At 42.8% G+C, this 24,518-nt stretch overlaps 2 protein-coding genes across 2 annotated transcripts; one reads left to right on the top strand and one right to left on the bottom strand.

Moving 5' to 3' along the window:
• LOC101831649 (olfactory receptor 52H1-like) lies at nt 1-948 on the bottom strand. Its single transcript, XM_005088552.1, has one exon. The coding sequence runs from the start codon at nt 946-948 to the stop codon at nt 1-3; it is 948 nt and encodes a 315-aa protein (XP_005088609.1).
• A 16,398-nt stretch (nt 949-17,346) lies between these two features.
• On the top strand, nt 17,347-18,247 carry LOC110339542 (olfactory receptor 52B6). Its single transcript, XM_021223710.1, is given in 2 exon segments — nt 17,347-17,843; nt 17,845-18,247. Coding segments are annotated over 2 exon segments (900 nt in total).
• Nucleotides 18,248-24,518: the final 6,271 nt, after the last annotated feature.

Below are 24,518 nucleotides of genomic sequence, written 5' to 3'. Positions count from 1 at the left end.
TCACTGGGACCATTTGGGAAAAAGCAGAAGAATGACTTTATCCCGTATCTGCTTGGTCTTCACTCCATAGACAACGGGGTTGAGTGCAGGTGGGATAATTACATACAGGTTGGCAAACATAATGTGAAAAGTGCGAGGAACATTGTGTCCAAATCGATGAGCAAGAATAGAGAAGAATGCTGGTATATAGAACATGAGAATGACACAGACATGAGAGCCACAGGTGCCGAGGGCCTTCTGGCGTGCATCTCGGGAGGGAAGACGAAACACAGCACACAGGATGAGAGTGTAGGAGATGGCTATCAGGACCACATCTGTAATCACGGTCATGATGGGAACACAAAATCCATACCAGATGTTGATGGAAATATCTGCACATGCCAGCCGGGCAACACCTATGTGTTCACAGTAGGTATGGGCGATGATGTGCGTCCTGCAGAAGGGTAGGCGGTTCACAAGAAAAACACATGGGACAAAAACACAGAAACTTCGGAAAGAAATTCCTACAGCAATTTTGACAACAGCTTTGGGTGTGAGAATAGTGGCGTATCTCAAGGGTGAGCAGATGGCCACATAGCGGTCAAATGCCATGGCCAGCAAGATAGCTGAGTCCAGGACAAAGCTGTAATGCAGAAAAAATAACTGGGTCAGACAGCCAGGAAAACTGATTTCCTGAGGACCAAACCAGAAGATGCTAAGGGTCTTGGGGACACAGGTGGTAGACAGTATGAGGTCAGTCGTGGCCAACATGGAAAGGAAGAAGAACATGGGGGAATGGAGACTCTTTTCCACTGTGATGAGGTAGAGAAGGATGCTGTTGCCCACAATGGCCACCAAATAGATAAAGCAGAAAGGGATGCCGATCCAGACATGGTACTGCTCAAGTCCAGGGATGCCTGAGAGGGTGAAGGGGCCAGTGTTGTAGCTACTCATGTTGTGCATGACCATTGAGATCTGAAGAACAGCCCTTCTATCCTAAAAGCAAATGTGCATGAACATGAGGCATTGTGTAGTAATTCTTCCTCCACAGCTTCCTTGGGACAGGTTCTCTTCTTTCCTATATTTGAGAAAAGAAAATCAGATTACTATTAAGAGCAATGATCATGGGCAGGAAAGATAGCTCCATGATTAAAAGCACTGACTGCTCTTCCGGAAGAACTGGTTCAATTTCTGACACCCGTTGCTGTGAGTGTGGTGGCTCACAACCATCTGCTACGTCCAGTCCCAAGGGGACTGACACCCTCTTCTGACCTCTGTGGGCACCAGACACACACATAATGCACATATATACATTCAGGGAAAACACTCACAAACAAAAAATAGCAAAATAAAAAATAAAATAAATAAATACCCCCAAAACAGAGCAGTTCTTGTGACTCTGAGAAAGAGCCATCAGACTCCTGGTGTTAGTTCCCAAGTTTCTCTAGAAACCAAATCAGACAGAAACTTGTCCAGTTTGTAAACTACAATCCTATTTAAATGACTAAGTTTTCCCTGAGTCTATATAATTCATTACTGTAGGGGTGTGTTTAGGGGAAAGTACTCTAACGGCATACAGGAACTCCTACACTAAGAGAATGTCTCACTACTGGGAACATGAGGTAATTGGCAATTTTGGATACCTACCACACTCCAACATCTCTTATGTGTTATCTTATTTAGAAGCCCCTCATTAAAAATGAATTTTGTCTTTTCACTTTTGTTTTGTTCTGAGGAACTGAACATCTGTGAAGTCATCTATCTGGCCAAGGAAGATCTCATTCTTAGTAACTGGCAGAGCCAAGATATTTGATTCTGTGACCAGCACTCTTTCGTGGTACTGCTGTTACCAGGTGAAGTCTGCAGATGCTGTGAAATGCTGAAGACTCACAAGAGATATGAAGCTGTAGAAAGAAAAGTAATATACAGAACCGAGATTTGTCCAAACTCCAACCCCACAACAGTTTCTGTCACTATCCTCCAAGCCCTGAGATTTTCTGTCCAACATGTTCTGAGACAGGGATACCTGAGGCCTCCTCATGGAGAACAATTATGTGAAACTGGGCCTCCCGTCAAGGATGAAGGAGGAAATCTGCGAGAATGGATCCAATTGTACTTTTTTAAAATGATGCTGGGAGGACCTCTAGTGGATGAAATGCAGAATTTATTTATTCTAAACCCAGAGTCAATGTAGAAACAAAGAAGCTTGGTAAGATTTGCTTGAGAATTTTCAGCATTTGACAATTGAAAGATCTTAGCATGAAACCACTTTTGTAACTCTCCTAGAATTCCTCTAAAAAGGTTGGGGACCTGACCCAGATGGTATGGTGCTTGCCTAGCCTGTCAGAAGCCATGGCTATCATAAAAGCATTGCATACATTCTAGGTGCTATCACGTGCCTGTAATCCCAGCACTGAGGAGGATCAGAAGTTAAGGTCATCTGGGGGTAAATAGCAAAATTGAGGCCAGCCTAGGATCTATAAGATCCTATCCCCAAAAAAGAGAAAAAAAAACTATGAGACACACATTATTATCACCCATATTTTACAAAGTAGAATGTAAATCAGAGAAATAACAATTCAAAAGCTACACAATAGCCGGGCAGTGATGGTGCATAGCTTTAACCTCAGCACTTGGGTAGCAGTGGCAGGGGCATCTTTGTGAGTCTGAGGCCAGTCTGGTCTACAGAATGAGTTCCAGGGCAGTCAGGACTGTTTCACAGAGAACCCTGCCTCAAACAAAAGAAAAAAAAAGAAAGAAAGAAAGAAAGCAAAAGAAAGAAAAGAAAAGAAAAGAATAAAACAGGGCAACAGTATGACACCAAACACATCACTTATAGCTACAGACATACATTGCTTGACTATTTCTATTATAAAATCTGAGTTCTCTATAAAGTTTTTCTTAAATAAACTCCAAGTATATGTTGCTGACATATGAAACACTTACACAAAATGACCCAGAAAGGATATGATAAAAGAACAAATAAGTGTATTTTTGGACAAATTTAAGTGTAACAAAAGAAATCTTAGCAACATAGAAATAAGAAAAGGCTTGGATGTGAGATGTGAGATTTGAAGACCATGAAAAGTAAGAACAAGGATGTTTCATGCATTATAGACCCATGAATTCTGCCTGTGGAAAAACAGGCTGATGATCAAAGAAAGCAATTATGTTCCTACACCCAAGTTAGGTCTGAGTTCCTTGATGATATATAACTTACAGAACTAACCACAGGTATGCACCTAGGAAAAAAAAAGTTGTAAAAGTAAATTATATGAGCCTATTGTGTGTAAAGAAAAATAAGTGGCTAACTGACCACTCGTTTCAAGTTTCTCTGGAGTAGAAAATCGAAATCTGCTGCGCTGAAATTGCAAACAACTGCCTGCCAGTACACAAGGAATGGCTGAAATCTACTTAGCTTGCCTAAAACTTTGTTAATCGGTAATAAAAGAATCATTGCTGCCAGGCAGTTGTGGAGTATGCCTTTAATCCCAGCACTCGGGAGGCAGAGACAGGCAGATCTCTATGAGTCTGAGGCCAGCCTGGCCTACAGAGAGAGTTCCAGGACAGCCTCCAAAGCAATAGAGAGAAACCCTGTCTCGGGAAAAAAAAAAAAAAAGACTCATTGCTTTGGGGTGAAGATGTTATGGTGAGGAAATTATACAAAGAAAAATAGTTAACTACTGAGGGCTTCTAAGAAAAACATGTGACTTGTTATCTTAATGTGACTTCTTATGCATAGATTTTAAATTGTTTTTGGAAAATACATAACTTGCGGTTGTGAGGTAATCTTTTCTGGCATGGAAATATCTGTCTTGTGTGGTACAAAAGGGATAAGGGAAGATGTAAATCAGGAAAACCAGCAGAGAGAAAAACAAATGAAGAATTAAGCTTCGGCCCTCAGAAAGAAGTTTCCTGTGTGTGCAGCTGTGCGGATGTCACACCTCCTTTCCAGTTCCTCTGACCTGCTCAAAGCTGCTCTTTGAGTGACAGGTTTAGCTGAAAGTGGGTCCAGGAAATGTTTCACTGCATGAAGCGTCCCACCAGTGTGTGGCAGCACTGAGCACTGCTCCATGCATTGGTTTAGTAGTCTGTCTTTGCTTAAGGTTGAGATACTTCCATATTCACAGCTTCACTGCCTAACCTAAAGTTCAACTACTGTAACACACTAACTCCCCTAAATGGATCATATGTGAAGCACATCACACCGACAGAGAGCCCATCTACCATCCTTTCCACCCCACCTCTGCCCTTATTCTTCACTATAGTTAATGGGTGGATAAAATGCAGACTCAAACCTTATAGTCACAGTACAGTTCAGAGAATGACTTAAAAACCAACTGTAGATGAGTATAGTGACCTATAATCTGAGTACTTGGAAGGTCCCCACAAGTTTAAGGCCAGCCTGGATCAAATAGTGAGGTCCAGACCTACAATATAGAGTAAGACACTGTCTCATAACCAAATAAGTAAAGTAAAATACATGACAGTTTAAAAAATAATGTTTAGAGCTAAGCTGGATAAGAGTTTGATCTGTTTCCTACTTCTGTTACATTGAGCACAGGATTTAATATCCCCAGAATGCCTTTTTCTTCATAGAAGTAGGGAACTGATAAGCTCTGAATGGAAGTACAACACTTACAAGCTCTTAATAAACAGCAAGGCTTAGGGCGTGAAAATGGCTCAAGACACCTGCCACCTGAGTTCAGTCCCCAGCATCCCCACAGAAGGCGGGAGAACTGATGCCACAAGTGGTCCTCTGGCCTCCATATGCATGCTGTGACACCTGTAACACACATACACCACCACTACCTCCCCTCTCTCACCACACCCCTCCCTCTCTCTCTCTGTCTCTCCCTCTGTCTCTCTCCCATGCACACACAGACTCCCACAAATACATAATAAGTAAAATTTTAAATTTTAATAAATAATGATCTTTCATGAAAGACTTTCATTAGCACAGACATATCCTAGTATGCACAGATGTTAGGAAGCCTGGAAATTCGTAAAAACCTCAGAGCCAGAGTCAGAATCTATCCTGGACCCAATCTCTCAATCCAGCCTCATCGTTCCTCTATCCCACTTATCCACAGTCACTCCATTCTCTGATACCTTATAATCAGACCCCCAGCCTTGAAGACCTACTTACAGGAACCAGACTAGGCCCATCCTTGTGTCTCCCAGCACTCTTCCTCTGCTCACTGCTTAGCCTCCAGAACTTCACTCACTTTGGCTTGCCAATCCTGCCTTCCTTGTCCAAACCTGACACTTCCCAAATTCCAGATCCGTGATGAGGACTGAAGGACAAAGAGAAATAGGACTATTTAAAGGAAATCCTCTTACTCGTCTTCCTCGCCCTTCAGAAAGGACCGCTCTGAGCTTGCAGGCCCCTGAAGAACCGCACACATGAACCTCAGCAGTGAACTGGGGAATTGCACAGACACCCATCCCCAGGGTGAGGCTGGTAAGAGACTGAGATCCCAAAGGTTGAGGTGCACAGAGTCCCCTCAGCTCTTCCAGGACAGCTGGCATCCTGAGAGAAGAAAGTCCCAGGAGGATCTCAAACTATGCCCTCTCCACTGCCCTACACAAACTTCAGGGGGCTCTGTGTGCCATATGCTTGTGTTTGAAAGAGTTAGGACTTCTATGCCTACCTCCTCACACATGATGGGGCTATAGCTCTGTAGAGTTAGAAAACAACAGAAGGAAAAAAGGTAATAGTGGTTTTCTAATTCTTTTTTTTGGGGGGGGGTGTTCAAAACAACGTTCCTCTGTGTATCTTTGGAGCCTGTCCTGGAACTTTCTCTGTAGACCAGGCTGGCTTCAAACTCACAGAGATCCTCCTGCCTCTGCCTCTCAAGTGCTGGTATCAAAGGCGTGTGCCACCACTGCCTGGCTGGTTTTCTAATTCTTTGTTTTTTTTTTTTAATTGATTTTTTATTTTAAGTAAAAACAATCTTACTTTACATAACAATCCCAGTTCCCCCTCCCTTCCATCGTACCTTTACCCCCACCATCTCCCCATCCCACACCTCATACACTCCTCAGAGAGGATCCTTTTCTAATTCTTTTTTTTTTTTGTTTTGTTTTGTTTTGTTTTGTTTTTCGAGACAGGGTTTCTCTGTATTGTTTTGGAGGCTGTCCTGGAACTCACTCTGTAGATCAGGCTGGCCTCGAACTCACCAAGATCCGCCTGCCTCTGCCTCCCAAGTGCTGGGATTAAAGGCGTGCACCACCAACAGCCGGCCATTTTCTAATTCTTAAACTCTTATTTTTTGGCGATGTGAAAAGCTCAGAGCAAGATAGAATAAATAGATCAAAGTTTATCTTAGGCAAAACTCTTTAATACAACATTTTCCAAACTCACTTCTAGGTCAAATCTTTAATTACCTACCCAAATTAGAAAAAAAAATAATCAGCAATGAAAAAAACTTTTTTAGTCAAGTCATTATCATATGGGCAGCTTAAAATAAGTATAGTAGAAATATGTTCACCTTGGGACTCAGAAACCTTACAAACCAACCTGAAAGCTGGTAGACAAACATGTACTAACCTAACCTCGGCCATATCCTCTTGACTCAATCTGAGCTGCACTTAAGCTTCAGTTTTTTCTGAGCTCTGGCTGTTTTTTGGTTGGGGGGAAGTGGGGGAGGGGAGGGGAGGTGCCTTGGTCACATCTTTTAATCATCATTCAAATTTCTAAGCTTGGCGATATCCTTGGAATATAATAACATCTTATTGCATTTATTTGTGCGTGGCTGCAAGGAATGAAGAAAGAAGGGTGGACATGCAAGATGGGGATGGGTGCAGGGTGCTGCAGCTGACGAGAATCATGGGGTTAAGGGCTCAGAGGTTAAGAGTATTTGCTATTCAAGCATTCAGATCAAAGTTCAGATTGCAGCATACACAACAAGCTAAGTAGCCCGTACACACAGATAGTACCTGCTCCAAGGGGAATGGAGTCAGGAGGATTGTTGCAGCTTGCTGGATTCTAGCCTCCCTGAGAAAATGCAAGCCTCAGATTCAAAGAGAAACCCAGCCTCAAAGAAATATGCAGAGGGTCTCTGTGCACAAAAACACCTTCACATGCACTCATACACAGAGAGAGCTACACGCAAACATCTTTAAAAAGAAAAGAATTACAGAGTTGACTTTTATGGAAACAGAAAACTTACATCGGGCAATTTAGGTTGAGCTGCCCTGGGTTTTAAATATTCACTTTATCAATTTTACCATAAACGTGGCCTAGACCAAAAGCACCTTTTCATTATTGAATTTAAAAGTAAATAAAAACTGTGTGGTTGTCACTGGGGTATTGTCTTCCCCATTATGGTGACGCTATTTAAATTCTTTTATACATGTATAATGTGGTGGTTTGAAAGGAAATGGCCTCCAGAGGGAGTGGCACTGTCAGGAGGTGTGACTTTGTTGGAGTAAGTGCAGTCTTGGTGGAGAAAGGGTGTCACAGTGGGGGCAGGCTTTGAGGCGTCTTCTGAAGCTTCACTCAGTGTGACCTTCAACCTCCTGCTGCCTTCTGGTCAAGATGTAGCCAGCTCCATGTCTCCCTACATGATACCATGGTCCCCATCATGATGATAATGGACTGAACCTCTGAAATCACCTCAATTAAATGTTTAAGTGTTTTCTGTTTTACTGTGGTCATGGTGTATTCTCACAACAATAAAAGCCCTAAGGTCAGGTAGTGTTGGCACACACCTTTATTCCCAGCACTCGGGAGGCAAAGGCCAGCCTGGCCTACAGAGGAAGTTCCAGAACAGGCTCCAAAGCTGCACAAGGAAACCCTGTCTCAAAAAAAAACAAAACAAAACAAAACAAAAAAAAACAGAAACAAAAGCAAATAAACAAAAACCCTAAGACAATGTTTGAAGTTTCTAAAGTAAGTTTTCATATGACTTTTCAAAAGGGCTTTAGTGTTAGCGCCTCTCCCCATTCCCTCCTCTATACCACCCTCCCTCCTGTCACCCTCCTTAATTCCCCTTTTCAAATTTCCCTATTATCCATTTATATCACTATATTCTTAGGATTATCCTCTTCTCCCCACACATATATAAATCATGAAAGTTAACATCTGTGTATAAGAGAAAACATGTTTGTCCTTCTGCAGTTAGGTTAGATCGCTCAGGATGGTTATTAACTGTCACTCAGGATGATTGTTTCTAGCTCCATCCATTTACAGGCAAATTTCATGATTTCATTTTTCTTAACAACTGAATAATATGTCATTGTGTAAATACACCACATTTTCATCATCTATTCATCAGTTGATTGACATATTGACTGTTTACAAATTCAGGGTATTATGAGCAGAGCAGCAATGAACATAGATGAGCAAGTGTCTCTTCAATAAAACACAGTGTCCTTTGGGTTTATGCCTAAGAGTGGTGTAGCTGGATTTTGTGGGAGAAAACTAGTAATCAATCTCACCCAGCTACAAACCCTACAACCTAAAGTAACCAAGCATCTACACGATATGCATAATAGTGCAATAGCGGCACAAGCATTATGGGAAAAATCAACTACTTTTTCACTAGATCTGAGGCATACTCCAGGAGATGAAATCCATACCTGATATTGCTAATGAGTCCAAGAACCTGAGGCTAGATAGGTCATGGACCCTAGAGGAAAGCCTACTATTATTGTTCTACTAAACAAACCTAACAACAAAATGACTCCTAATGACAAAATACTATACTCATAGATCAGTGTATCACTCAACCCTCATCATCAGAGCGTCTTCTTGCAGTAGATGGTAATTAACAGGGAACATCCACAGCTGGACAACGTGTAGAAAATGAGACCTTGGAACACTCAGCCTGAATATGGATGTCTCCCCAACAAGGCTAATGCACAAATGAACTCAGAGTCTGTGACAGTACACACAACACCCGCACAAGCTCAAGCTAGACAATAAGTCCCACTGCTATCCAAGAAACTACGTATAAATGATAGCTTCAGGGAGAGGGGAAAATGGGGTTTCTTCAGGGAAGTGATACTGTGTATATCAACAACACTCCAGGACAGGCTTCACACTCAGAAGTAGATGGCCAACATAAATAAGACTCAATGATTTTAATGTTTTTTTTTCTTTTCATTTTTTTTAAAGAGAACATGAAGGGAAGGGCTGGGAGAAGTTGGAGGACAGGAAAGAGTATGTGTCTTAGTTAGGGTTTTTATTGCTGTGACAAAGCACTTTACCGAAAAGCAAGTTGGGGAAGAGAGGGTTTATTTTGCTTACACTTGCCTATCACTGTTCATCACTGAAGGAAGTAAGGACAAGAATTCAAGCAGGGCAGGAACTTGCAGGCAGCAGTTGATGCAGAGATCACAGAAGGGTGCTACTTACTGGCTTGCTTCTCATGGCTTACTCAGCCTGATTCCTTATAGAACCCGGGACACCAGCCCAAGGATGGCAACATCCATCATGGGCAGAGCTCTCCCCCAATGATGACTAATTGAGAAAATGCCTTACGGCTGGATCTCATAGAGGCATTTCCTCAACTGAAGCTCCTTTCTGGTGATGCTAGCTGGTGTCAAGTTAACACACAAACCAGCCAGTACAATATGATTAAAACATTCTGCTGGGCACTGGTGGTACACGCCTTTAATCCTAGCACTCAGGAAGCAGAGGCAGGCCGATCTCTGTGAGTTCGAGACCAGCCTGGTCTACCAGAGCTAGTTCCAGAACAGCCTCCAAAGTCACAGAGAAACCCTGTCTCAAAAAACAAAACAAACAAAACAAAACTAAACTAAAAAAAAAAACATACTTTATAAAATTCTAAAACTAAGAAAAAATGCAAAGATTCCCACATCTGACTCTTAATCCTGGGGAAAATGTACTGAAGGCCAAACAAGTCAAATACTCTCATTATACCTATCTCTGTCATAGGCATGAAATGAAGAAAAAGGAGAGGTAGGGACACTTGCTCTCCTTCTACTCCTTCCCTTCCTGAGAAAGTTTTGTCAGAACTTATCCTTTCCAAGATTGTTAGCATCATCACAAATCAGTAGTTCTCCATACTTCCAACATCAGGTAAATCTCTACAGAATGCTCTTTTTGTTTGTTTGGTTTGGTTTTTTTGTTTGTTTGGTTTGGTTTGGTTTGGTTTGGTTTGGTTTGGTTTGGTTTGGTTTTTTGAGACAGGGTTTCTCTGTATTGTCTTGGAGGCTGTCCTGGAACTCACTCTGTAGACCAGGTTGGCCTCGAACTCACAGAGATCTGCCTGCCTCTGCCTCCTGAGTGCTGTGATTAAAGGCATGTGCCACCAACGCCCGGCTACAGAATGCTCTTAATATCCATAGAATTATAAATTAATTAGCAAGCTTTGCTCATAGTCCAACATCCCAAATTTCGGATGAAATAAAAATTTGTTCCAGACCAGGACAGATGTACAAACACTTTCTTTGCACCACACCCTGTGCCAGGGATCTCAGCATTCATCTGGGAAGAAATAGTGCCCCTGGTTGGGAAGCATGGTAAGGTTTCCACCAGAGTCACATGGGACTTGTGAAGGATGGGAAGAGCCCAGCAGCAACTGGCTCGAGCCGGTAGGTAGATGTGTCAACAGAGCACCTAAATAGTGCTGTCAAAGCCCATCCAAAGGGGTGGTGCACACCTCAGAGGGAAATGTGACCAGGCCCTCTGTTCTAGCTGACAGGGCCTAATGGAGTCGGGAAAGAGGAGAGAGGTATATCACTGCCGCAGGTAATGAGGAACTTGCTAGCTTTGCTTTTTTTTTTTTTTTTTTTTTTTTTGGTTTTTCGAGACAGGGTTTCTCTGTATTGTTTTGGAGGCTGTCCTGGAACTCGCTCTGTAGACCAGGCTGGCCTCCAACTCACAGATATCCACCTGCCTCTGCCTCTGCCTCCCAAATGCTGGGATTAAAGGCAAGCACCACCAACGCCCAGCTTAGTTTTGCTTTGAACTTTTGACCATAAAGAGAGAAAAACTCAGTCCAGAAAACAAAATGACATTAAAAATAGTAACACTACAAGCATATCGAAGTTGGTGGAATACCTGCCTAGCGCACACAAGGCCCCAGGTTCAATCCCCAAAACCACATCAACAAGGAATGGTGTCACACCCCTGTAATTCTCTGCTTGCCAGGTGGAGGCAAGAGGATGGATTAAAACTTCAAGGACATCCTCAACTAAACACGTGATTTCAAAGCCAGCTTGAGCTACATGAAACCTGTTTAAAAACAAAAAAGCATACTGTTGAATGTTTGAATAAAACAGCAGTTCCTATGAATCTACACATTAGTTGCTTAAACACTGCATTAGTTGTCTAGCTAATACAGTGGAAAATCAGACCAAAGAAAGGTAAGGAAAGAAGGGTTTGTTATGGCTTGGATATACGGTGGCTTAAGACACTTGTTCACATTGTGTCCACAATCAGGAAACAGAGGGAGACAAATACTGGTGCCCAGGTCACTTTCTTTCTTTTTTTTTTTTTTTTTATCTAATCTGTCAGCTAGGGCGGGTCCTCTTACATCAACGTTATCTACAAGTCCCAGACAAACAAGCCCAGGGATTTGTCCCCAAGATCACGATTTATACCATCTCAAATGTGTATAAGTGTAAGGGGTTCTTTGGGCCAGGAAGCAGGGAAGAGAGAACTAAAGTGGACAGTCAGTGGCATCGGGACAGGGGCCTCCACTCAGGTGAAGATAGGATTCTCTTCTTCACCACAGAAAAGGACTTCAGGACCAGTCAATATGAAGCAAAGTTTATTAGGAAGACGTTTTAACATGGATTTAAGCACAAGGGTTACAAGAGAGGCAATCAGGAAATGGTCAGTATGAGCTTGTTTTGAAAAACAGAAAGGATGTGTCAGTGTGAGTGTGTGCATAGGTGACTTCAGAGGCTTCTGGTCCTTTGGAACTGAAGTTAGAGGTCTCTGTGAGCCACACAATGTGAGTGCTAGGTTTTCTAGTCCCCATGGTAGATTAGCATGCACTCCCAACTGCTGAGCCATCTATCCAGGCTTATCTATTTTTTTTTTTTTTTTTTTTTTTTTTTGGTTTTCCGAGACAGGGTTTCTCTGTATTGTTTTGGAGGCTGTCCTGGAACTCGCTCTATAGACCAGGCTGACCTCGAACTCACAGATATCCGCCTGCCTCTGCCTCCCGAGTGCTGGGATTAAAGATGTATGCCACCACTGCCCAGCCTATCCAGGCTTCTTAAGAGCCATCTTTAGTTGTTTTTGTAATAGCTGTGTGTGTGTGTGTGTGTGTGAGAGAGAGAGAGAGAGAGAGAGAGAGAGAGAAGATTTGGATTTGTTCTGAAGTTGTATGTCAAAAGGTAACCAAAGACTTTAAGTAAGATCACAGGGTGTGTCCTGGGGTGTGCTGAATAAGATCACAGCTACTAAGGTAACACCCTAGATCAAGAGGTAGAAAGGGAAGTTAGAATGTTTTTATTGTAAACCAAAGCTGATAGTCTTGTTTGTAAGATTCTCAGAAAATGTCTGTAAAAGCAGTAATACTAAACTCACTGTTCAGTGCTATTTAACAATCTTTTGATTTGTTTTGTGTTTTGTTTTGTTTTTTTGAGACACAGTTTCTCTGTGTGGTCCTGGATGTCCTTGTAGACCAGACTGGCCTCAAACTCACAGATCCACGTGCCTATGCCTCTCTGTCTCTGCTGGCATATTTCTACAGAAAAGGAGAACTATCTCTAGGGTAGGTGACCTTCACAGGAAATTTTGCTGACTGTACTAGAATTCTAGATTTTTGGCTGGCAAGAAACTTCATCCAGACTCTAGAGTTGGGCATTCCCTTTCCTCCTCATCGCACTCCTAATCTTCCTTGACTTTCTATCCTGCCTCAAAAGACAAACTTGGGCTTGAAAAGCCATGAGGAAAGTAATTGGGAAAAAGCACTGGGAGAAAATGCTTCAGGAAGGATAATAGAGAGGAAGGGAGGAAAAAAGTGGGACTGACATCAGGAAAAAGAGTAACATTAGAACAGGGAAAGTAAGCAAAGTTAAAACAAACAAAAACAAAAGCAGTGGGGACAAGCACCTGAGCTGCTGCCAGGTCCCCTCTCTGCTCATCATATATGTGGCGTCTATCAGAAACACTCTGCTCCATTTGGCTCCATGCCAGTGCTACCCTTGTGCATGTGCAATAGACACCTGTGTTAATTGCCATGGCCTCAGATTGGCCCAAATGATGAGAGAGGCAGCTGAAGCTGAGGAACGACGGGATACACAAAAACAGGAAAATTGCTTCTCCCAGAGGACAGGAAAGGATAAACACCGTGAGGTAAGCCCGAGACCATATCCATACATTTAAGAAACATGAGCTACAGACGAAGCGTGGAACTGAGCAATTGAATCAGAAGGCAGGACTTACCACAGGGAGAGGTAAGTCTTGAAGAGGTTTCTCGGGTGGAGGGAAGTGTTAAAACAAAAGAAAGAGTGAGAAAACACTGCAGACGTGCCCAAGTCCTCAGTGCTCTTCAGAGAGGGGTGGAGGGTAGGTGGGATGAGCTGTATTTTCCTGGGAGTGAGTATGGAGGGTAGTTTGGGGGTCACATTTCAAGCGAGGATGGAGAGATAGGTGGGTAGCTGATCCTTAGCTCCTATGGAAGACTATAAATGCCGTACATTAGACACTGAGGCAGAGCAGAAGGAAAAGGAGGGTGCTGGGGACCATTTGGAGAGGACACATGCCAAGCTGGACACATGGTCAGGTGAAGGACAGAATAGTAGAGGAAATTTTTTTCCAGCCGAAAGAAGAGAATTAAGGGATGGAGGAGGGGGCAGCGACATGGCTCAGAGGGCAAGGGTGATTGCTGTCAAGCCTGAAAATCTGACCTAATTAGGACCCACATGGTAGAAGGAAAGAACCAACTCCTGCAAGTTGGCCTCTAACCTCCACACGTGCACTGTGGCATTTGTGTTAACACATTTACACACAAAAAAATAATTTTTATTAATGATGGAGGAGGACAGCCAGGACATAGAGAAAACAAGATAAATTCAAATATATGTCTGTGTTTCTGCAGACAAAGGGGGATACAGGAGCTGTACTCAGGCTTAGAAGAGAGAAGAGAAGAAAGCTTTAGGCCCAACATTCATTGGTTAAGAGATCAACAAGGAATAAGAGGATGACAGACAGGTTCCAGTAACTGCCTACATTTGTAATAAAAACGACATATACAGGGAATCTACTGCCTGCAAGAGGAAACAGAGAAGAAACCAGGATAAGGAAGCATTGAGGCCTGGGGGAGAATGTGAAATCAGTAGCATGCACATTGCTGGCTTTGGGTCTCTGTCTCTGGCAGAGTTGAAGCCCAGCTAAGAGAAAGAGAATAAAGTCTGCTACCTACATAGTTTACTCTGAAGAGTTTACCTCTCTTCGGGTTCTACTCTAGTGAATGTTTAGGTGGAGGAGACACCTTGAAAGGGGGAGGAGGTTCCGATGTTACAGGAGGAGGGATTGGTACGTAAGAGTCTTGGGCATATGAAGAGAGAGAGTGTGAAAGAAAGGATTTCTTGATGGGTTTTTAAAGTGGGGTTGCTGGACTTGCTGGATAGGGACGATGTGTGGGTCAGTGGGTGCCTGAACTGGAGGGCAGCGATCACTGGAATAGAGGGAGATGCAGAGAGCTCAGGATGCCTTGGAGGAGCAGGCAGCATCCAAGGTGGAGAAGGTTGGTACAGGTACTGATGTCACCCACAATGTGGACACCAGCAGTGGGAAGAAGGAGCTCAAATGGCACCAAGCATAGAGTAGAACAGAGGAGAGAGACTATGATCATAAACCCACCAGTCTTATGATGTCCATGGATGTTATCATCACTAGGAGCTTGGCTGAGTGACAGGAAGACACCTGTTCTCTCCTCCTTTCAATATCCCACCTCGTAGAAATTCTAAGGCAGACATCAGGGAGCATATCATACAGTACTGCTGAAAATTTACCAATGTGTTAAGAGGAGAGAAAAGAAGAGAGGAAGGGGCAGAGGGTGTGGAGAGAATATGAATATAGGATTATAAAGGACCTACTACTTACTGTCTCAGCCCTAGTCACTCTGGGGATGAGAAAAGTATTTCTGCATAAAAAAAATCTAGACTTCTTAATTAAGACAAAAGTAAAGGGAACAGAAGACACATCGTGCTACAGAGGCGGAAGAGGGCAGATTAACTGGCATACAAGTTTGAAGGGAGAAACCTGTAAGAGTATTGCATGCAAGCATTAAACAGGCTATTACTGCACGTAAAAGTTGTGGGAGAGAGAGGGAGAAATGGCTCAGCACTGAAGAGTACATACTGCTCTTTCAGTGTACCCAAGTTCAACTCCCAGAATCCATGCCAGGCACTCACAACCTATTGTAACTTCAGTTCCAAGGACCCAAAGCCCTCTTTTGCCCTTCATGCTTACATGTACACATATGGCATACATTCAGATACACATGATAAAAATAAAAGAGACACAAGTGGGATTCAGACAGCAGTCAGAGTTGCATATTGATTTAGGATAACTTAAAAGGACTGAAAAGCATTCAAGGGACCTAATACGAGTGCAGATGCCATTTTCTTTGTGTTATGCCTAAGCTGAGGGTGGAGCCACCAGACTCAACTGAGTCTGAGCATGCTCAGGGCTGATGTGATAAAAATCGAGGAAGGGGCCGGGCGTTGGTGGCGCACGCCTTTAATCCCAGCACTCGGGAGGCAGAGGCAGGCAGATCTCTGTGAGTTCGAGGCCAGCCTGGTCTACAGAGCGAGTTCCAGGACAGCCTCCAAAGCCACAGAGAAACCCTGTCTCGAAAAAACCAAAAAAAAAAAAAAAAAAATCGAGGAAGGGTGAAAAGTCAATGATACCTGCAGAAGTGGGGACATCTAGACTCCATAAGGAAGAAAGCATAGTCCTTAGATGCATGGTCATGAACTCCAGCTTAGTCAGAATCACCTAAGGGTATCAAAGCACAGATTGCTATCCCTCAGCCCATATTTTCTAGGTCAGCAGGTATGCAGGCCAAAGAATTCAGATGTTCCCTGATGATTCTAATGACAGGAATCTGGGGATCATACTGCCGAAACATGATGATACACCTCCCTTCCAGCACTGGGCAGTAATATCATACTGCGAGCCACACAAGGGACTGGGGACCAGCCAGATGATTTAATGGCTTCAACAGATAAATTTTAATTTAATATGCCAACAAGATAAAATTATGCTCATCCTAAAAACCTGGAAAATGAGAGCCAGGGAGATAGCTCAATTGGTAAAGTGTTTCCTGTGTTAATATGAGGACCTGAGTTTGATCCCCATCACCCATATTAAAAACAAACAAACAAAAGACATGGGAGCTGGAGAAATGACTTAGCAGTTAATAGCACAGGCTGCTCTTCCAGAGGACATGGGTTCAATTCTTAGCACCCACATGAGGCTTCACAACCATCTGTAAGTCTAGCTCCAGGGGATCTGACACCCTCTTCTGGCCTCCATGAGCACCAGACAATAACAAAGTTCACAGAAGTACACTGAGGCACACATTCATATACATAAAATTAAATTAAAAACAGAGAAATGCAGCTCACTGTTTAGAATCCCAATTTCTACAGGAACACTTTTACAAATAATATTTAAATAAATCTTCCAGTTATAAAGAAAAAAATGTTAGAAATAAAGCAGGTACAAATCGGACAATGTTCTTTCATCGCACATAGATTTATTTACAAAATAATGAAGCTTCTCAATCAACACCAAAAAATACTGTTCCTTTCTTTTTTTAAAGTTACTTTATATGTATGAGCATTTTATTGCATGTATGTTTAAAAAAACACAATGTGTGTGCTAATGCCAGCAGAGACCAGAAAAGGAAGTAAGATCCACCTAGAAATGGAGCAATTTGCAATATAAATGATGTAAATCAACATATGCATGGAAATCAAACCCTGGTCCCCTGAAATGCACTTAACTATCTCTCAGGCCCATTAGTTCTTTTTGGTTTTTATCATTTATTTAGAAGCTGACAGGCTATGTCTACCTCTGATACATCTGCAGCTCTAGAGATTACTTTCAGTGTTCTAGATGATGGTACCATTCAGAACCCATTCAACATGCCTTCACTTGGTGGCTTCCAGAAAGCTTGACAGCTAGATAGAGTTCCTGAAGGAGGATGCAGAGCTGATCTGTGAGAAAAGCCTGCAATGGTGCACTGTGAGTGGATTCTCTGAGTTTTTGTGTGTGGAGCATGGGCTTGTATGCGGAGCCCTTGGTTGTGGTAGGGCGTGTGATCATGAGCTGGCCTGTCTGTTTACAAGCCTGCTTACACTCTGCTGACTGTGATCAAACTTTGAACAGGCTCTCCTTCTATGACACAGGCACTGCAGAAAGTCATGGCTTTCTTACCCGCTCACAGAGAGGCTGCTGTGAACCACTCCGACACGCGCACAGCGGGCTGCCTCCTCACCGGCATCCCTGGGCTGGAGTATCTTCATGTGTGGCTGTCCATTCTCTTTTGTACCATGTACATAGCCGCCCTGGCAGGCAACAGCATTATAATCTGTGCCATCCTCTCCCAGCCAAGCCTCCATGAACCCATGTACATATTCCTGTCCATGCTGGCCAGTGCTGATGTCCTGTTGTCTACCTCCACCATGCCCAAGACCCTGGCCAACTTCTGGCTAGGTTCTAGCCACATCTCCTTTGATGGCTGCCTGACTCAGATGTTCTTTATCCACTTCCTCTTCGTGGCTGACTCTACTGTCCTGCTGGCCATGGCTTTTGACTGATAAGTGGCAATATGCTCTCCTCTGAGATACACCACCATCCTGACGAGGCAGGTCGTAGGAAAGATTGCTGCCGCTACCCTGACCCGCAGTTTTATAATCATCCATCTTGCTCCTCAAGCGGTTGCACTACTGCCGGATCAATGTCATCGAACACACATTTTGTGAGTACATGGGTATTGCCCGCCTGTCCTGTTCTGACATTTCCATCAATGTCTGGTATGGCCTGGAAGCTGCTCTTCTCTCCACAGGCCTGGACATCATTCTCATTGCTGTTTCCTATGTCCACATCCTCCACGCTGTGTTCCGCCTCTCTTCCCAGAAAGCCCGGGCCAAGGCCCTGAGTACTTGTGGATCCCATGTCTGTGTCATCCTACTGTTCTACTTCCCTGCCCTCTTCTCTGTCTTTGCCTACAGGTTTGGTGGGAAACTCATTCCACGTTATGTCCACATCCTGCTGGCCAACCTCTATGTGGTTATCCCACCTATGCTCAATCCTGTGATTTAGGGAGTGAGGACAAAGCAGATATTGGAAGGAGCTAAGCAAATGTTTGCAAATGTTACCAAAGAATTTAAGTAAATGCCCACAATTTGGTCTCAACTGACTCTGTTTCTGTATTTATCAAATGCCCTGTGTTGCCAGGCGATGGTGGTGCAAACCTTTAATCCCAACACTTGGGAGGCAGAGGCAGGTCTGTGAGTTTTAGGCCAGCCTGTTCTACAGAGCAAGTTCCAGGACAGCCTGCCTCCAAAGTGACAGAGAAACCCTGTCTCAAAATAAATAAATAAATAAATAAATAAATAAATAAATAAATAAAAGAATAAAATAAAATATATACCCTGTGTTTACTGTGTCCTCACATCTACACTTCTAGTTATGCCTAAATGATTCTTACCCATGTCCCCATTTATTCAAAAAATGTCATTTATTCGAACCAACCTCTGATTGCTTTTCTTAGGAAACTATAGTAGTACCTACCCACTCCACTCTCATATTCTTCAAGTGTGGTCTCTTCCCCTTCCACTTTAGTAACTGAGAGAATCACAATAACTTACTCTGGGTTTACCATACTTTACTTGACATGTATTTGATTGGCTCCTTAATAGTTTCTTAATTATTTCTGTATAGTTTTGGCATTATGTGCTGGTTCAAAATATTCCGTTTGGTAACCCCAGAGAACTGTTACACCCAAATATTTATAGTTCCATGAGATGATATTTGTGTTTCTTAGCAACTGTGCAAGTCCATAAACGTGCAATATTTAGTTTTATCTAATGTCTTTGGATTATTGTATTCTTTAGTTACTAGTTAAATAAATATATAAGCACTGATGTATGCTTTAATAACTTGGTCACTTATCAGTAATTAGTAACACCAAATATCAGCCCAGTTTGCTATGATAGAGAACAACTCTCCCTAAACTCACTCAAGACTGATTAATTCGGCTTGTGGTAGCTCATGCCTTCAATCCCAGCACTCAAGAGGTAGAGGCAGGTGGATCTCTGTGAGTTTAAAGTCAGCCTGGTCTACAGAGTGAGTTCCAGGACAGCCTCCAAAGCTACACAGAGAAACCCTGTCTCGGAAAACCAAAAAAAATAAAAATTTTAAAGATAAAATGAAAAATTTTGTCTATCTTTCTGCTTTTTTTGTTGTTTCTATTTTCAGTACTAAAAATCAGACATTGAAAGGAAAAATATTGGCTCAGGACCCTAAAGACAAAGTTATCAGTACAAAGGAGATTTATTTGTCCTAGAGGGACTGAGGGCAGCAATCAGGGACAAAGACAGGAGATGGGGAAAAGAGGGAGAAGAGGAAGGGAACAAGGGAGAGGGTAGAAAAGGAGCAAGGGAGGGGTAAGGGATATTTGTCCCAGGGAACAAAGGGCTGCCTCTGGATTGAGAGGAGACAGACGTGGTCCATGGACAAATGGCGGTTTATGAAGGAAAAATTATTCGAATGAGGTGTTTAATTTTAATTGGGCATACTAATTAGGTGAGCCAAAGGGAACTTTTGATTACTGGACTTCAATAGCTGGATCTTGGTAGTCAGCCTTAGGAGGAGGAAGTGGCCAAATAAGGGAACAGACCAGGGGGCTAGCTTCAGGAATGTAATCTAAGGGTTTGTAGCAAAGCAGAGGAAACTGATCCAGGCCTATCACAGTCACATGCTCCATTGAGCTAGTGTCCCTTCAGAAGTCATCCCATCTTCCCCTTTTCCCTCTTAATTCAGACAGTCAGCACACTGTCCTATTTTCAACATTTACCTGTCTCAAATCAACTAGCTCTTCAGCTACATCTCCATGAGTAACTATACCTCATATATAGGCACTCGTTTTTAGATTTACTTTTTTGAATTTTTTTCTAAATTTCTGTGGTTGAAGTTGATTCAGTATTCAAAATGTAAACCTGAAGTTTAATTTCATTAAAAATGTTTTCAGTGATTTGCCATTCTTTAAGGTCAAAGCAAAGCTCTGAAGATTTCCTTGGTACCACATGGCTAGCCTATGTCTAATGTGTCATGCATTAACCTCTCCCTCATTCCCAATGCTGCAAGTAGAGCCATCCCCTCTCAGACACAGAAGAGAAGTTTCTACTGCTGCCAAATTTAGTTGGCGGACTTTTGCCAGACCTTAGGTGAAGCCAGAATTCTCATCACACAGAAAAGTTCAGGACAGAGCATTATGAAGCCATTTTATAAGCAGGGGTACACACACACACACATACACACACACACACACACACACACACACGACAAATAAGATTTGTTTGGCTGTTGGAGTTATGCTGATTCAGGGTTCTGAAGGTGAAGTAAGATCACATAAGTGTGCGCGCGCACACACACACACACACACACACACACACGACAAATAAGATTTGTTTGGCTGTTGGAGTTATACTGATTCAGTGTTCTGAAGATGAAGATCACATAAGTGCACTTCTTTTGTAAAGGTGGTAGCCTGCTTTCCACGGCACAGTGAATGTCACTGTCACTGCAGGCTCAGATAAAGACACAAGAGAGTAGCTGCAACTGTAAGAACACACTCCACCTTCTGTGAAAATGTGAGCTTTGGTAAGCTTCTACCCTCTCTGTTGTCTAATATTTGGGTTGATTTTAGGAAATAATAATCTACCAACTTTTTTCCAGTGAGGCACATAGTTATATGGAATTTAACATTTTACATTCAATACGTTAGATACATATCATTGCATTTTATTTATTTATTTTTATTTTTTTATTTTTGGTTTTTCGAGACAGGGTTTCTCTGTGGCTTTGGAGGCTGTCCTGGAACTCGCTCTGTAGAGCAGGCTGGCCTCGAACTCACAGAGATCCGCCTGCCTCTGCCTCCCAAGTGCTGGGATTAAAGGTGTGCGCCACCAACGCCCTGCTTATCATTGCATTTTATACATAATACTTTTGTTCATAATGGAAATATTTTTTGAGAAGTAATTGACTATGCTAACTTAGGGAAATACTGGCCTGGGTTGAAGTTCAGTCTAACACGGAGTTAGCAGTTAGTTTACTATGTACAGTCTATAGCTCAACAATTTAAAAGGTTGTATGTCACTAGTGAGAACTACTATAAAATAGTAAAAGAAAAAAAAAAAGACATGTTGAAGGGACCAGCCTCCTGCTTTAGCTACAAATCCTTAGATTACATTAGCTACCCCCCCCCCAGGTCTGTTCCCTTACTTGGCCACTTCTCCTCCTGAGGCTGACTACCAAGATCCAGCTATTGAAGTCCAGTAATCAAAAGTTCCCTTTGGCTCACCTAATTAGTATGCCCAATTAAAATTAAACACCTCATTCGAATAATTTTTCCTTCATAAACCGCCATTTGTCCAAGGACCACGTCTGTCTCCTCTCAATCCAGAGGCAGCCCTTTGTTCCCTGGGACAGCAGAAAAGACTCAATATGTGCTTGCATGACCTTGCTGAGGCTGCCCCAGTCACTAGGTCAGATACCCTCCTTGTGGCAAGGAACCAATCAGAAGTTAGCTGGCGGGGCTCTGCTTTACCACTCTGGGTGTGCTTTACGGTACAAGTGCATAACAGTGCCGTGCAGAGCATAGCAACCGCCCTGGGAGGGCCTATCGGCCATAACAACCAGCTGGCCAATCATCACAGTACAGGCTGCCCAAGCCCGGAAGCACACCAATCCTGAGACTGTTACAGACTCCTAGACACTCCCCTTGCTCTACCAAATATATTTCCAGGCCTCATGATTCCTTCTCTAGGCACCCACCACGATGAACAAAGGATCCGAGCTAATGGGGTTAGCTTGTTAAACAATAAAAGATTCTTTGCTTTTGCATTGGAATGGGTCTTGGTGATTTGGGGGGTTTGGAGTTTGGGCACAATAATGTCACTTTATGTAGTTTTATGACATGAACAGAACTGTTACAAAATAGAAAATTACTGCCTTTAAGAATACCACGGAGCTGGGCAGTGGCTTGTAATCCCACTCAGGAGACAGAAGCAGACAGATCTATATGAGTTCCAGTCCAGCCTGCTCTACAGAGCGAGTTCCAGAGCAGCCAGAACCATTACACAGAGCCCTGTCTGGAAACCCACTCCCAAAAAAGAATAGTAGGAGGGGGAAGCCAGGGATGCATAGTGAGACCTTGTCTCAAGCAAACAAACAACAAACACTACTGAGAATATGGGACTAGGGAGATGGTTTAGTAGATATAGCATCTCCTGTATTAGCCCAAGAACCTAACTTTGAATCCCTAGTACCTGTGTAAAAACAACAAGGTGTGTTTGTGTGGGTGTGTACTTGTAGCTCTAGATCTGGGAAGGTGGACACAGGATACCAGGGGCTCACTGGCTAGTCAATCTAACTAATCAGGTTCAGTGAGCTCAGATTCAGTGACAGACACCCTATCCAAAAATAAGGTAGGGAAGAGATTGATGATTCGCAATATCAACCTCTGCCCCCCTACACTATTAAGAAAAATAAAAAATATATAAAGAATTCTAAGAATATAAGAAATTGAAATTGCATCATATCATGTATAGAAAAACAGTTCAAAGGCAGACTAGACTTGTGGCACATATGTGTTGTATTTGAAAGTTTGGACAGAAAGTTATTATTTTCAATACTTTTATGGTGCGTATGTATTCCTATGTGTGTAGGTGCATGCCTGTGTGTGTGTGTGTGTGTGTGTGTGTGTGTGTGTGTGTGTGTAGGTCAGAGGACCATCTCAGCTAGCATTCCAATGCCATTCACCTCTTTTTTTTTTTTTTTTTTTTGGTTTTTCAAGACAGGGGTTCTCTGTGGCTTTGGAGGCTGTCCTGGAACTAGATCTTGAAGACCAGGCAGGTCTCGAACTCACAGAGATCTGCCTGCCTCTGCCTCCCAAGTGCTGGGATTAAAGGCGTGCACTACCACTGCCTGGCACCATTCACCTAATTTTTAAGACAGGGTCTCTCATTGTCCTCAAGAGCCCCCATTAGTCTAGAATGGCTGGCCAGTGAGCCTCAAGGAACTTCCTGTCTCCACCTACCTAGTCCTGGAATTACAATTGCCCACCATCAAGCTTGACTTTTTTAGATGGATTCAGTTCACTGAACAAAGAGTATGCTTCTAGGGTGTATCACAGTGAAGAACACCATGTGATATATGTGTGACTTTTAAATTGTAAGATTTTCTTCTAAGGATAGAGAGATAGCATGGGAGTCCTCTAGAGGACCAAGATCTCCAGGGCCCACAGCACACAGTTGATAACTGCTCCAGGAAATCTGATGCCCTCTTAGGGCTTCCTCTGTTTCTGTGTCTGTTTCTGTTTCAATCAATCAATCAATCTCTCTCTCTCTCTCTCTCTCTCTCTCTCTCTCTCTCTCTCTCTCTCTCTCTCTCTCTCACACACACACACACACACACACATTTATTCTTAAATAAGATATTTTTAAAAGAGCTTGCCTTTCCATTATCACAGGAATATTGGAGTCAGTGATATTTTATGGTTTAGAGGAAAGATAAACAATCTAAGAAAAAGCATAAACAAATAAATAAGACAGAACAAAAAAAAAACATATCTCTAAGCCCTTTTAATTCATACCGTCTTGGAACACATTCCTTGCAGGAAAAGCTCCTGGTAGCTCTGAGACAGTTGAAGATAGAACAGAAAATGGTCAAAGATGATAGCTGATGCCACAAAGATATTCTCCATCAGTCAGTTCCAGAAAAATGATTTTGCTTATGTCTGATTTTTTTTTGTTTGTTTGTTTATTGAGTTAGGGTCACACTCTGAAAGCCCATGCTTTCTGGAATTCACAACAGTTCTCCTGCCTCAGCCACCCAAGTGCTAGGATTGCAGGCATAGATACCAATAGTTTTCAGAACTATATCCTGGAGACTACAGGGCAGGTTTTGGTCCCCCTGGAGTTTCTTTTGTGGCCAAACTGTTCCCAGGAACCAAGCATCTAGGAAGCTGGTGACAGGTGGTGGTGGTCTGGAGTTTCTTTTGTGTTCAGTTTTGGCCCTAGGCTCTTGGAGGACAGAGGATCTGGAGTTTCCTTGTGTCAGAGGTCTATGTGTCTTTTCTGTAACCTGTCATGGGTACTAAAGCAGGGGGCTGAGTGAGGGTCTGGTCCCTTTATTTCTAAATTATTAGAAGTGAAGCCTTTCAGTTTAGTTTTCCCCTTTCAATAGTAGTAAAAAAGCTACAATTCTGAGACTTGATTTGGAATTTGAAGAAACAAAGAGAAGGCAAACTAAGGTTCTACAGCAGTTTTATGTAACTCAACAACCAAGTCTGGAGTCATCACAGGAGTGT

The sequence above is a fragment of the Mesocricetus auratus genome, unplaced genomic scaffold (assembly GCF_017639785.1).
Source record: "Mesocricetus auratus isolate SY011 unplaced genomic scaffold, BCM_Maur_2.0 Super-Scaffold_4256, whole genome shotgun sequence".
In the NCBI taxonomy this organism is placed as follows: Eukaryota; Metazoa; Chordata; class Mammalia; order Rodentia; family Cricetidae; genus Mesocricetus; species Mesocricetus auratus.
The sequence above is the reverse complement of the archived record's forward strand: the minus strand, read 5'-3'. Positions and strand labels throughout refer to the sequence as shown.